General features: G+C 44.3%; 1 protein-coding gene across 1 annotated transcript in view; it reads left to right on the forward strand.

Moving 5' to 3' along the window:
- LOC122921461 (spectrin beta chain, erythrocytic-like) overlaps positions 1 to 14,975 on the forward strand; it is a 114,834-nt gene that overhangs the window by 83,536 nt on the left and 16,323 nt on the right. Inside the window, 6 exon segments of the mRNA XM_044271439.1 lie at positions 50 to 424; positions 1,543 to 1,787; positions 4,498 to 4,636; positions 6,134 to 6,218; positions 8,126 to 8,322; positions 14,056 to 14,153. Of these exon segments, the coding sequence (XP_044127374.1) occupies positions 50 to 424; positions 1,543 to 1,787; positions 4,498 to 4,636; positions 6,134 to 6,218; positions 8,126 to 8,322; positions 14,056 to 14,153 (1,139 nt within the window).

Below are 14,975 nucleotides of genomic sequence, written 5' to 3' on the forward strand. Positions count from 1 at the left end.
GTCTTATCTTTCCTCATACATTTCAATTAGCCGAAATTATTTTCCCTAGATACTTCGAGACAAATTCCGCGACTTTGCAAAAGAGACAGGAGCAATTGGACAGGAACGTATAGACAATGTGAATATTTTAATTGAAGAAATGATCGATGCTGGTCATTCCGAAGCTGTGACTATTGCCGAATGGAAGGACAACCTCAACGAGAGCTGGGCAGATCTACTGGAGCTGATTGACACCCGTGTTCAGCTCTTGTCTGCATCGTATGACCTACACAAATACTTCTATGATGGAACAGAGATCCTGAGCATGATTGACGAAAAGCACAAGGAGTTACCTGAGGAGCTGGGAGGAGATGTACACACTGCGGAGACATTGCACAGAGTACACACTGACTTTGAACGTGGCATCCATTTTATTGGCTCACAGGTATATCAATTATAGATCTTCCTTATTAGCCTTTTAATACATAATTTGTACTAGTAAGTTTTCTTTTCTAAAGGTCAACTCCTTAAAATAAGCTCCCTTTGTAATTGGGAGACAATTTCGAGGTAATACTGTGGCCCCACTGTTTGCAGTAGTAAAGTTGTAGAAACCCAGGAACATTATCACAGTGCAAGTTATGAATATTCATCTTTTCAAAGATGTAAATAGTCTTCATTAAATATGTCCTACCATTTTGCTGCCGTAGAGTCTGTTACATTCCTTCACATAGCTGGCTATAATTCTGCTTACTATATAGAGCTGATGACACATAGCTATTAGCTGCGGTCTTCTCATGGCTGGAGTCATCTGCTCTCTCTGCTATACTCATCCCTTTTCTAAAAGCATAAAACAGTGCAGAAATGAAGGTGTGCTGATACATGAGAGCTAGTAAAGGCAGCAGCATCCTGTACACACAGACCTCACATTTAGCTTGTATTACTAGGTGGGTCAGCAAAGTCTGAAACCAGTTTGCAAAGTAGTAGGCTTAAAAGAATGAAAGAATGAAGATTGCAAGCTAAAACATGGTGGCCCAGGTTTACTAAGCCTGTGTAAACTTGCACAGGCAGTATATATCTGCAGCAGATTTTTCACAGGGGCACAGGCTGGATAATAAATCTGACTCTATACCAACTATTAGTTGGCATACTCTGAGAGATTTTTATGCCAGAACATTTTGCTGCAGAATAGCGCATTTTAGGCCACATTCTCTTTTTAGTGAAGCCCCACCCACTTTGGAATAATTCCTACCTCTTTTGAGCATGACGGGAAAAAAAATTGAAACTTTAGATGGGCCAATTTGTGCCAGATTGTTGCAGCAGATACATCTGGTCAGTGTTTTTTACATATAAAAAAAAATAAAAAATCTCAAATGTCAAGGGTCTCCATCCCCTTTTAGGCCTCTTTCACACTACCGTATGGCTATTTCAGTGTTTTGCAGTCTGTTTTTCACAGATCCGTTTTTTTGTTTCCTTGTGTGAAAACGGTAGTGTGAAAGAGGCCTTAAAGGTTACATATTAGGTATACTAATTTATCTTCTAAGGGTTTTACTTTTATTATTACAGGTCCAGGGTTTTCAACAGACAGCAACGCGTCTATATGCAGCCTATGCAGGCGATCAAGCTATGGAGATACAGACAAAGGAGAGGGAGGTGACAGAGGCCTGGAAAGCCCTCCTGGACGCCTGTGACGGGCGCCGTACAGAACTCAGCAGTGCAGCTGAGAAGTTTCATTTCTTCAGCATGGTTCGCAATTTAATGCTCTGGATGGAAAGTATTATTAGACAGATTGAAACCCAGGAGAAGCCGAGGTACGTGACCTGTTTACACGTATTTCTAATTAGAATATTTACCCGTATTTTATGTAAGAACATATGGTGTATTAAACCAACAATTATAACATGTAATTAATATAAAGAAGATTATCTCGTCCTGTTCTGTGTCCGCACTGGAGTAAGATGTTGGGTGTGTGAGAAATGTCCCTGAGACATTGTCCACATGAAGAGCTAAATCTACTTTATTTGTAAATCAATTTAACCGGTTTTCCGACTCTTTCAAACTGAACTGATGACCTATTATCAGATAGGTCATCAGTATCTGATCGGTGGGGGGTCTGACACCCGGCACCCCGGTGATCAGATGTTTGAGAAGGCACTGGCGCTCCCATGAGTGCTGCGGCCTTCTCGCAGCTCACCAAGCAGAGCGCCGTATATTGTATAGTGGCTGTACTTGGTACCGCAGCTCAGCCCTATTCACTTGAGGCCACGTACCCAATGATCGAGACCAGGGGCGTAGCTAAAAGCTCATGGGCCCTGGTGCAAGAGTTCAGCTTGGGCCCCCGTCCCTCAGTGCTTGTTGGCAAGGGGCAGGGGAGCACATAGCCTTCCTGCTGCCTGAGGCAAACATTGACAGGGCACCCCCTCATGCCAAATTCTTAACCTAACCCCTTCCCTCCAGCCAGAGGTGTAAATTCTATAATGCCAGTGTCTTATGTGGCACAAGGGTCTTTGGGCCCCCTCAGGCTCCTGGGCCCGGTAGCGACTGCTACCTCTGCACCCCCTATAGCTACACCCCTGATCGAGACGTCACATGGCCTAGGGAAAGCTGGAGAAGGCCACGGCGCTCACAGGAGTGCTGATCACAAAAAGCTGATCAGCAGGGGTCTCAGGTGTCAGGTGTCAGATACTGATGACCTATCCAGAGGATAAGTCATCAGTAAAAGTTTCGGAAAACCCCTTTAAAAGACACAGAACATCTTATTGCATCCAACAAGCTAACACGAGCTGTTCTCAGCTAATACTATGTATACGTATAAGTTAATAGTTTGTAGGTAAACTTTGAGGCCTAATTAAAGGGGTTATCTGGGAATTAGGAAAATGAGAGCTGCCTCATCCTCCTCTCTGCTCTGTAGGAATGGAAATGATGAGACATGAAGTACAGAGAGGAGGGTGGGGGTAATGAGCAGCAGCACTTGTATACAGTCTCCCATTACCACAGCTCCATATCACCACCGTCTGTCCTGTCCGTCCTCTCTGTACTTCATGTCTCCTCTGAACTAAACTCCCCAGAGATTCAGCTGAAGATCTTATCAGCTGTATTCAGGATCATAATCACTGACAAGCAGAGCAGAGAGGAGGATCAGGCAGCTCTTTACCTCAGTGTAGTGAAGTAACTTGTCCTCCTGTGTGATCAGGACAGGTTTTGTGCGAACTAATAGGACATGCGGCCATTTTGTTTCCCCTGATTGCTCCCCGACAAAACGAGCCATTAATATAATGAAAGGTATTTGGAAATATATTTATTATAAAGTAATATTTAACTATTTTCATTTTCTCAATTCCCGGAGAACCCCTTTAAGTGCATTTTTTTTTGTCTGCAGTCGCCATCATTGAAGCAATTTGGTAAAAAGACCATCAAAATCAGTTTTAAAGTTTATTTCCATGATCAGACATTCTACTTCTATACATGTAGCTCCATGAGGCCAAATGGTGGTCAAGTAGTTGCAAGCCAATCTCCACTAGTACACTCTCCAGAATACACTAAAGTGTCACTCCAAAAAACTGATTCTGAAAATATGTTTTATTAAATAATCTGTGTATATACTTAGTGGGATACAGACAGAGGCATACCTAAAGGCTCATGGGCCCTGGTGCAAGAGTTTAGCTTGGGGCCCCCCTTCCCTCAGTGCGTTGTGGCCAGAGGCAGGGAAGGGGAGCACATAACCTTCGTGCTGCCTGAGGCAAACATTGAAACGGCACCTCCCCCCCCCCCCCCTCCTCATGCCAAATTCTCGACCTAACCCCTTCCCTCCAGCCAGAGGTGTAACATGACCAGCCGGCATGCACTTTCTATAATACTGGTGTCTTCTGTGGCTCAAGGGTCTTTGGGCCCCCTAAAGCTCCTGGTCCCAGTAGCGACTGCTACATTTGCACCCCCTATAGCTACGCCCCTGGATACAGATAGGCCAGTTTCACACTAGTGTGTTCAGTCCGGGAAACACGCTCCATGTGACGGCCTCATTTCCCAGACCGAACACTGCTCCTCTGATCTGAAATCAAAGCATGATAATGGTTTATGATGCAGTGAGTTCCTGCCTGACGGCAGCTCCTCCTGCACTGTACTGTCCTTACATAATGCTGTAAGTACACTACAGTAGACCCGCGGTCAGGCAGGAACTCATAGCATCATAAGTCCTTATATTGCTGTTAGTCTGGGTCTCACACAAAGTGTGTTTCCCAGACATGCTTGTGAACTAAATTAAAGTTAAAACCTCTAAATTGCTAGCAAATCCTGAAAATGATTTAATAATCCGTGAAAATTGCTTTTTGAGCATTTTGTAGATCCTTACTGCATATATCTTTATTCAGTGCTTATAGGCTGCAGGTCAGATGCAAATCACTACAGGCTCCAGCCTCATGAATGGTTTATCCCTTTGCATGGCCGCCACACATGCATGTAACTAACAGGTGCACGTAACTGTTGCCAAAAAAATTTGTTTATGCGCGATTTTCTGATTCACAGAGATGTGTCGTCGGTTGAGTTCCTAATAAAATACCACCAGGAACTGAGGGCTGAAATTGAAGCCAGAAACGCGACTTATAGCAGCTGTGTTGAGCTAGGTGAAACCCTTCTGGCTCGTAATCACCCAGATTCAGAAGAGGTAAAATCCTAAACCATCAAATATGTTATACTGTATACTTTTCTGTATTTTAAGAAAGTTACTGTTTTTTAAAGTAGCGTTCAATAGAAAGACCAGCAAATGGCTGTGATTCATTTCTACCACGTGCCCTGAGCTGTATAAGGACCCAGTAGAGGCCCACACAGCCACTGTAGGGCCTCGTGCACATCTCCGTCACTTCACGTAATGAGGTCCTGTGGTGATCCGGACGCTTTCCAACATAAATACCTGGTTTCAGCTGGGCAAAAACCATTGCATGCAATGGTTTTGTCCTGTTGTCATTTGCGCTGGATTAGGGGGCCAGATCTCGGAGATGTGAACGTAGACTTAGCCACTGCCAAGCAGTTCGCATTCTTCCTGACCTCGTCTGTTACTTGCACAAATATTTGCCATGTGTATTGCACCTATTGCGGTATCATGTGGACATTGTATGCAGTATTATCTGTGCGGCTTATCATGCAGCCTGTATGGTGAAGTGGAGAGGGGCAATACCTTCATCTCATCATAATAAATCTGCATATAATATTGTATGAATTATATTGTCCTGATCCTCCAGTTTTGAAGAATACAGATTTGTGAGTGAGCTCTGGGATATAATACAGGTTTTAGACTGACCCTCGTCACGTGATCAAGGTTCGCTGTGTAACCATAGAAATGTATGGGGCCAAAGTACACGGGGCAGATTGGGAACTTGAGGTTGGCCAGGAAACCTAAAAGTTGCCCCATGTTGTAGAAGAGTCCAAATTGACAGAAGGGCAACACAAGTAGGTGGGGTCAACAATACTGTAGCGCAACACAAAATACCACCCCTGCAGAACCAAATACCACTGTGCAGCGCAAGATGGCAATGCATTGGAATTCAGGAGGGCACAGCCTAATGCTCCTACATTAATTAATGTTGAAGAGCATTAGATTATTGTGTGTCTGTCTGGTGGCCACGAAAGGGCTCAGGCTGCCCCCTGGGTATTGGCCCAACTGAAAATTTCCCTGTAGTGTCTATGGCAAGTCTGGCCCCTGACAGCAGGACTCGCCATCTGCTAGCGAACTCAGGATTACTAAGAAATCCAAACATTGCGTTGTTGTTTTTTTTTTTTTGCGATTTTGGGTTGTGGTTACAGCAGCTTGCGAGTTGTGTTGCAACCCCATTATCTTCTATGGCTGCCCAGCAATCCTTGGTCATGCGTCGAGGTTCGCAATGTAGCCCCAGCAAAGGAAAAGTTTGCATTAGGCATTCACATGTTTATTATATTTAGTATTTTCTCTCTATATACAGCGATGGATAATTTTCATAAAGCAAGTATGAAATACTTAGTCTGAGTATTAATAATCAGGCCTTTATTAATACACTTATGACATACTTTAACGTTAATCTACCAGACGCCATTATTGTTATATTTCTTTATGCTTTTCGTATGCTAGCTACACATTGCATAGTAAGTACATGCTCCTCTCTCATCCTACAATCCATTTCTTAATCAGATAAAGGAGAAGCTTGGAGAGCTGGCTGAGAGAAGGGCCGAGATGATGGAGAAATGGGACAAGCGATGGGAATGGCTCAATGTTTGTGAGTAAACACATGTTGCCACCTAGTGGTCAGATAGAAGATCTTCACTTGGCAAATCTGCCTCCCTCCAGTGTTTTGTTGTGGTGCCAATTGAGCATACAGTAGTTGCCTGCTTTCCTCTTTAGAAGAAATGATCTCTGGTAAAGTTCTTGGCTCAGCAAGTGACCAGTGACTGACCACTCACTCCTTACACAGGCTCTCCGCTTTACAAGAGACTTGCACACCAAGGGTTTGAGAGGTTGCTTTCTTCTAGGAGATGCCTAGACAATTCTATTATATTGGTAGGCTTTAGAAAAGTTAACTGCCCGCAGACAGACCTTCAAATGTTAGGGCGTCTCATAGAAGCACTAACAGAGATGACGTGGATGCATTCTCTAATACCCAGCATCCATGCATTGTGTAAGTGGATGCATTCTCTAATGCCCAGCGTCCATGCATTGTGTAAGTGGATGCATTCTCTAATGCCCAGCGTCCATGCATTGTGTAAGTGGATGCATTCTCTAATGCCCAGCGTCCATGCATTGTGTAAGTGGATGCATTCTCTAATACCCAGCGTCCATGCATTGTGTAAGTGGATGCATTCTCTAATATCCAGCGTCCATGCATTGTGTAAGTGGATGCATTCTCTAATACCCAGCGTCCATGCATTGTGTAAGTGGATGCATTCTCTAATGCCCAGCGTCCATGCATTGTGTAAGTGGATGCATTCTCTAATGCCCAGCGTCCATGCATTGTGTAAGTGGATGCATTCTCTAATGCCCAGCGTCCATGCATTGTGTAAGTGGATACATTCTCTATTACCCAGCATACAAGCATTGTGTAAGTGGATGCATTCTCTATTACCCAGCATACAAGCATTGTGTAAGTGGATGCATTCTCTAATACCCAGCGTCCATGCATTGTGTAAGTGGATGCATTCTCTAATGCCCAGCGTCCATGCATTGTGTAAGTGGATGCATTCTCTAATGCCCGGGCATCCAAGCATTGTGTAAATGGATGTATTCTCTAATACCCAGCGTCCATGCATTGTGTAAGTGGATGTATTCTCTATTACCCAGCATACAAGCATTGTGTAAGTTTATGCATTCTCTAATACCCAGCGTCCATGCATTGTGTAAGTGGATGCATTCTCTAATATCCAGCGTCCATGCATTGTGTAAGTGGATGCATTCTCTAATACCCAGTGTCCATGCATGTAATACACATGACTGGACAGACTAAAGATGTCCCACTAACACTAATGTACTGAGACTAGGAGACTAGTGTTCAAATACTGAACAATCCAGGAGCAGTGGCAATAGTAGGATAGTGGGGCGGGAAGGAGGCAAGCTACTCCAGCCTATCCCTACAGGCAGTGTCTGCAGAACGTTGTTGGCTGTACGGACAGCTAACTTAGCCCTCCTTGAAGACAGTGCCACAAGAGAACACTTGCTGATGATGATGCCAGCCAGCAAGTATTAGCTTTACAAGAACTTGCCTCCATGCAAGTCCTGGTGCAGCCACCGCTAGTGCATTAGGTAAAAAAAGGGAGGTTAAAGATGGGGTATTCTCAGTTTAGAAAGATCAGAATACTCGTCATAAACATCCGACCTGGACTTTGCAATGCTGTTTCCGTAAATCCAAAAGAAGTGAATGGGAGTTTTGGGAACAATGTAGCACAGCAAATTATGTCGGTTCTGTAGCTCCCAATTTCCGAAACGGTGCTACTCTACTTCCATAACTCCCATTCACTTCTATGGGAATTACAAAAAGAACGTACCATGGGCCACTAGGCTGTTTTTGCAGTTCTGACCCCTCTGATGTGAATTGCTGAGATGGCAATACTCCTTTTAAAGGGCATCTGTCAGCAGATCTGTACCTATAAAACTGGCTGACCATCGTTAATATCTTCATGTTGTTGCTTTCAGTGTTGGAAGTTTGTCAGTTTGCGAGAGATGCCTCCATGGCAGAAGCCTGGTTAATAGCAAAGGAACCTTACTTGTTGACCACGCATGTCGGAAACAGTGTTGATGACGTGGAGAAGTTATTAAAAAAGCATGAGGCCTTCGAGAAGTCCACAGCAACATGGGAAGAAAGATTTGCAGCGCTTGAAAGGTTGACTACGGTACGTCTGCAACATGATACACTGAAACACTGCACCAGCTGCTTGTGGTCGCGTACTCTGGATCCCCTTCAATGAATTGAAGTGGTAACTAAGGGCATCAAAGCAGATCAAGCTCAGGACAGATGGTCCATTACTGAGGTCTCTAGCTGTCCAACACTCTAAAAAACTTTATATATATATATATATATATATATATTTTCTGGATTTATTTATATATATATACAGTACAGACCAAAAGTTTGGACACACCTTCTCATTCAAAGAGTTTTCTTTATTTTCATGACTATAAAAATTGTAGATTCACACTGAAGGCATCAAAACTATGAATTAGCACATGTGGAATTATATAAATAACAAAAAAGTGTGAAACAACTGAAAATATGTCATATTCTAGGTTCTTCAAAGTAGCCACCTTTTGCTTTGATTACTGCTTTGCACACTCTTGGCATTCTCTTGATGAGCTTCAAGAGGTAGTCACCTGAAATGGTCTTCCAACAGTCTTGAAGGAGTTCCCAGAGATGCTTAGCACTTGTTGGCACTTTTGCCTTCACTCTGCGGTCCAGCTCACCCCAAACCATCTTGATTGGGTTCAGGTCCGGTGACTGTGGAGGCCATGTCATCTGGCGCAGCACCCCATCACACCTCAGCCTGGAGGTGTGTTTGGGGTCATTGTCCTGTTGAAAAATAAATGATGGTCCAACTAAACGCAAACCGGATGGAATAGCATGCCGCTGCAAGATGCTGTGGTAGCCATGCTGGTTCAGTATGCCTTCAATTTTGAATGAATCCCCAACTGTGTCACCAGCAAAGCACCCCCACACCATCACACCTCCTCCTCCATGCTTCACGGTGGGAACCAGGCATATAGAGTCCATCCGTTCACCTTTTCTGCATCGCACAAAGACACAGTGGTTGGAACCAAAGATCTCAAATTTGGACTCATCAGACCAAAGCACAGATTTCCACTGGTCTAATGTCCATTCCTTGTGTTCTTTAGCCCAAACAAGTCTCTTCTGCTTGTGGCCTGTCCTTAGCAGTGGTTTCCTAGCAGATATTCTACCATGAAGGCCTGATTCACACAGTCTCCTCTTAACAGTTGTTCTAGAGATGTGTCTGCTGCTAGAACTCTGTGTGGCATTGACCTGGTCTCTAATCTGAGCTGCTGTTAACTTGCGATTTCTGAGGCTGGTGACTCGGATGAACTTATCCTCCGCAGCAGAGGTGACTCTTGGTCTTCCTTTCCTGGGGCTGTCCGCATGTGAGCCAGATTCTTTGTAGCGCTTGATGGTTTTTGTGACTGCACTTGGGGACACTTTCAAAGTTTTGGCAATTTTTCGGACTGACTGACCTTCATTTCTTAAAGTAATGATGGCCACTCGTTTTTCTTTACTTAGCTGCTTTTTTCTTGCCATAATACAAATTCTAACAGTCTATTCAGTAGGACTATCGGCTGTGTATCCACCTGACTTCTCCACAACGCAACTGATGGTCCCAACCCCATTTATAAGGCAAGAAATCCCACTTCTTACACCTGACAGGGCACACCTGTGAAGTGAAGACCATTTCAGGTGACTACCTCTTGAAGCTCATCAAGAGAATGCCAAGAGTGTGCAAAGCAGTAATCAAAGCAAAAGGTGGCTACTTTGAAGAACCTAGAATATGACATATTTTCAGTTGTTTCACACTTTTTTGTTATGTATATAATTCCACATGTGTTAATTCATAGTTTTGATGCCTTCGGTGTGAATCTACAATTTTCATAGTCATGAAAATAAAGATAACTCTTTAAATGAGAAGGTGTGTCCAAACTTTTGGTCTGTACTGTATATATACAGTTGCAAGAAAAAGTATGTGAACCTTTTGGAATGATATGGATTTCTGCACAAATTGGTCATAAAATGTGATCTGATCTTCATCTAAGTCACAACAATAGACAATCACAGTCTGCTTAAACTAATAACACACAAAGAATTAAATGTTACCATGTTTTTATTGAACACACCATGTAAACATTCACAGTGCAGGTGGAAAAAGTATGTGAACCCCTAGACTAATGACATCTCCAAGAGCTAATTGGAGTGAGGTGTCAGCCAACTGGAGTCCAATCAATGAGATGAGATTGGAGGTGTTGGTTACAGCTGCCCTGCCCTATAAAAAACACACACCAGTTCTGGGTTTGCTTTCACAAGAAGCATTGCCTGATGTGAATGATGCCTCGCACAAAAGAGCTCTCAGAAGACCTACGATTAAGAATTGTTGACTTGCATAAAGCTGGAAAGGGTTATAAAAGTATCTCAAAAGCCTTGCTGTTCATCAGTCCACGGTAAGACAAATTGTCTATAAATGGAGAAAGTTCAGCACTGCTGCTACTCTCCCTAGGAGTGGCCGTCCTGTAAAGATGACTGCAAGAGCACAGCGCAGACTGCTCAATGAGGTGAAGAAGAATCCTAGAGTGTCAGCTAAAGACTTACAAAAGTCTCTGGCATATGCTAACATCCCTGTTAGCGAATCTACGATACGTAAAACACTAAACAAGAATGGATTTCATGGGAGGATACCACAGAGGAAGCCACTGCTGTCCAAAAAAACATTGCTGCACGTTTACAGTTTGCACAAGAGCACCTGGATGTTCCACAGCAGTACTGGCAAAATATTCTGTGGACAGATGAAACCAAAGTTGAGTTGTTTGGAAGAAACACACAACACTATGTGTGGAGAAAAAGAGGCACAGCACACCAACATCAAAACCTCATCCCAACTGTGAAGTATGGTGGTGGGGGCATCATGGTTTGGGGCTGCTTTGCTGCATCAGGGCCTGGACCGATTGCTATCATCGAAGGAAAAATGAATTCCCAAGTTTATCAAGACATTTTGCAGGAGAACTTAAGGCCATCTGTCTACCAGCTGAAGCTCAACAGAAGATGGGTGTTGCAACAGGACAACGACCCAAAGCATAGAAGTAAATCAACAACAGAATGGCTTAAACAGAAGAAAATACGCCTTCTGGAGTGGCCCAGTCAGAGTCCTGACCTCAACCCGATTGAGATGCTGTGGCATGACCTCAAGAAAGCGATTCACACCAGACATCCCAAGAATATTGCTGAACTGAAACAGTTCTGTAAAGAGGAATGGTCAAGAATTACTCCTGACCGTTGTGCACGTCTGATCTGCAACTACAGGAAACATTTGGTTGAAGTTATTGCTGCCAAAGGAGGTTCAACCAGGTTATTAAATCCCAGGGTTCACATACTTTTTCCACCTGCACTGTGAATGTTTACATGGTGTGTTCAATAAAAACATGGTAACATTTAATTCTTTGTGTGTTATTAGTTTAAGCAGACTGTGATTGTCTATTGTTGTGACTTAGATGAAGATCAGATCACATTTTATGACCAATTTGTGCAGAAATCCATATCATTCCAAAGGGTTCACATAGATTTTCTTGCAACTGTATGTTTATAAGATCTGGTAACAGTTGGATCATTTTATATGTTTCTTCTACATTCCACTTCTAAATATAGACCCACAAGTCTCCTTTAAAGGGGTATTCCCATCTCAACATATGACATATCTACAGAATATGCCATAAATGTCCAGTAAGTGTGGGTCCTACTTCTGGGACCTGCATCTTCCTCAAAAACAGGTCCATTCTTGCGGATGCTGTGAATGTAGAGGTAGCTAGTGTGGGCGACTCTCTACATTGACTTCTATGGGAGTGGAAATAGCCCTTTAACCCCCTTAAGGACTCGACCCTATTTCACCTTAACTGCCTCCGGACCGCCTAACGCAGGATCGCATTCTGGAGGCGGCTCACTCAGGCACAATCACTCATCTACGCGTCATCTCGCGAGATGCGAGATTTCCTGTGAACGTGCGCACAAAGGCGCACGCGTTCACAGGAACTGCAGGTAAGCGAGTGGATCTACAGCCTGCCAGCGGTGATCGTTCACTGGCAGGCTGTAGATGCGATTATTATTTTTTTTAACCCCTAAAAGGTATATTAGACGCTGTTTTGATAACAGCGTCTAATATACCTGCTACCTGCTCCTCTGGTGGTCCATTTTGCTTGGATCGACCACCAGAGGACACAGGTAGCTCTGTAAAGTAGCACCAAACACCACTACACTACACCCCACCCCCTGTCACTTATTAACCCCCTGATCACCCCATATAGACTCCCTGATCACCCCCCTGTCATTGATCACCCCCCTGTCATTGATCACCCCCCTGTAAGTCTCCATTCAGACTTCCGTATGTGTTTTACGGATCCATGGATCGGAGCCGCAAAACACATACGGACGTCTGAATGGAGCCTTACAGGGGGGTGATCAATGACAGGGGGTGATCACTCCATATAGACTCCCTGATCACCCCCTGTCATTGATCACCCCCCTGTAAGGCTCCATTCAGAGGTCCTTATGTGTTTTGCGGATCCATGGATCGGATCCGCAATACACATACGGACGTCTAAATGGAGACTTACAGGGGGGGTGATCACCCCATATAGACTCCCTGATCACCCCCCCTGTCATTGATCACCCCCCTGTAAGGCTCCATTCAGACGTCCGTATGTGTTTTGCGGATCCGATCCATGGATCAGCGGATCTGCAAAACACATACGGGCCTCTGAATGGAGCCTTACAGGGGGGTGATCAATGACAGGGGGTGATCACCCCATATAGACTCCCTGATCACCCCCTGTAAGGCTCCATTCAGAGGTCCGTATGTGTTTTGCGGATCCACGGATCCGCAAAACACTGACACCGCAGTTCCGAAAAACACATACGGACATCTGAATGGAGCCTTACAGGGGGGTGATCAATGACTTGTAAGGAAAAAAATCATAATTTTCCGCTAACTTGTGACAAAAAATAAAAAGTTCAGTCTCCATTCCGCTTTGGAGATGGACACCAAAACACTGCTTGCAGTGTTTTGGTGTCCGTCTGATGAAACTGAGCCATCACTGACACAATCTAATACAATAGAAAACGGATCCGTCCCCCATTGACTTTTAATGGTGTTCAAGACTGATCTTAAAGATAATACAAATTGATCAGTTCTGAACGGATACAGACGTTTTTATTATCTGAACAGATCCGTCTGTGCAGATCCATGATGGATCAGCACAAAACGCGAGTGTGAAAGGAAGGGAAAAACATAAGGAAAACAGTGGTATGTGAAGAAACTAAAGATTGCTTTATGCATAATGCTGCTGCAGCAGTAACATATGCTAAAATAGATTTTTTTTTATGAAAACATGACAGTTATCCTTTAAAGGGAACCTGTCACCCAAAAATCGCCTATTAAGCTGTTTACAGTACCTTATAGTGCTGTATAGTCGTTTCCTGATGCACTTTTTGTTAGTTTTGCAGCATGTATGCTCAGTCAGAAATCGATGTTATATTCAGCTGCTGCCCCGTGCTTCAAGTCAGGCTTGAAGTCACGGGGGCAGCGGCCTCGGCGTCTTACATGGCCCTCTCCCCGCCCCCTGCCTCTGTGACTGACAGCCGAAATCCGATTCCGGGACCGCGCTCAACGGCCGCATGCGCAGTTGAAACATAAATCAAAATAAACAGAAATATCATATAGTTGCCCTTTTGTGTGAAATATTTTAATTCTGTATTTCGTAAATAGCTGATTGACATGAATTACAGGTGCTGGTTGTCAGGTGCTGCCCATAGTCTGTGTCAGACCCTGGATGGTGCATTTATCATGTGGTTTCTCCTTTTTCAGTTGGAATTGCTGGAAATTCGGAAATATCAGGAAGCCACGATGCAACAAATGGCTCTGGCAGCTGATGTCAAAACGAGAGAAGTCCAGGCAGAAATACAGTAAGTCCGAAAATGAGTCTTAATTATTAGGCCTCTTTCACACTTGCGTTGTCCGGATCCGCCATGTACTCCATTTGCCGGAATTACACGCCGGATCCGGAAAAACGCAAGTGAACTGAAAGCATTTGAAGACGGATCCGTCTTCAAAATGCGTTGAGTGTTACTATGGCAGCCAGGACGCTATTAAAGTCCTGGTTGCCATAGTAGTAGTGGGGAGCGGGGGAGCAGTATACTTACCGTCCGTGCGGCTCCCAGGGGGCTCCAGGATAACGTGATCCATGCGCGGGGGCGCCCTGACGTCATTCTGAAGCGCCCCGGGAGCCGCACGGACGTAAGTATACTGCTCCCCCGCTCCCCACTACACTTTACATGGCAAACAGGACTTTATCGTCCTGGCAGCTATGGTAACCATTCAGAAAAAGCTAAATGTCGGATCCGGCAATGCGCCGAAACGACGTTTAGCTTAAGGCCGGATCCGGATTAATGCCTTTCAATGGGCATTCATTCCGGATCCGGCCTTGCGGCAAGTGTTCAGGATTTTTGGCCGGAGCAAAAAGCTGCGGTATTTTCTCCGGCCAAAAAACGTTCCGGTCCTGAACTGGAGACATCCTGATGCATCCTGAACGGATTTCTCTCCATTCAGAATGCATTAGGATAATCCTGATCAGGATTCTTCCGGCATAGAGCCCCGACGACGGAACTCTATGCCGGAACAGAACAACGCAAGTGTGAAAGAGCCCTAAGCACACGTTCAACAAGTGCTATTGTTTCCGTTGTTCTGCTCCATTATAGGAGCAGAATAAATAACAAAAGTGCTGGATT

This window comes from Bufo gargarizans, chromosome 11 (genome assembly GCF_014858855.1).
Source record: "Bufo gargarizans isolate SCDJY-AF-19 chromosome 11, ASM1485885v1, whole genome shotgun sequence".
Lineage (NCBI taxonomy): Eukaryota > Metazoa > Chordata > Amphibia > Anura > Bufonidae > Bufo > Bufo gargarizans.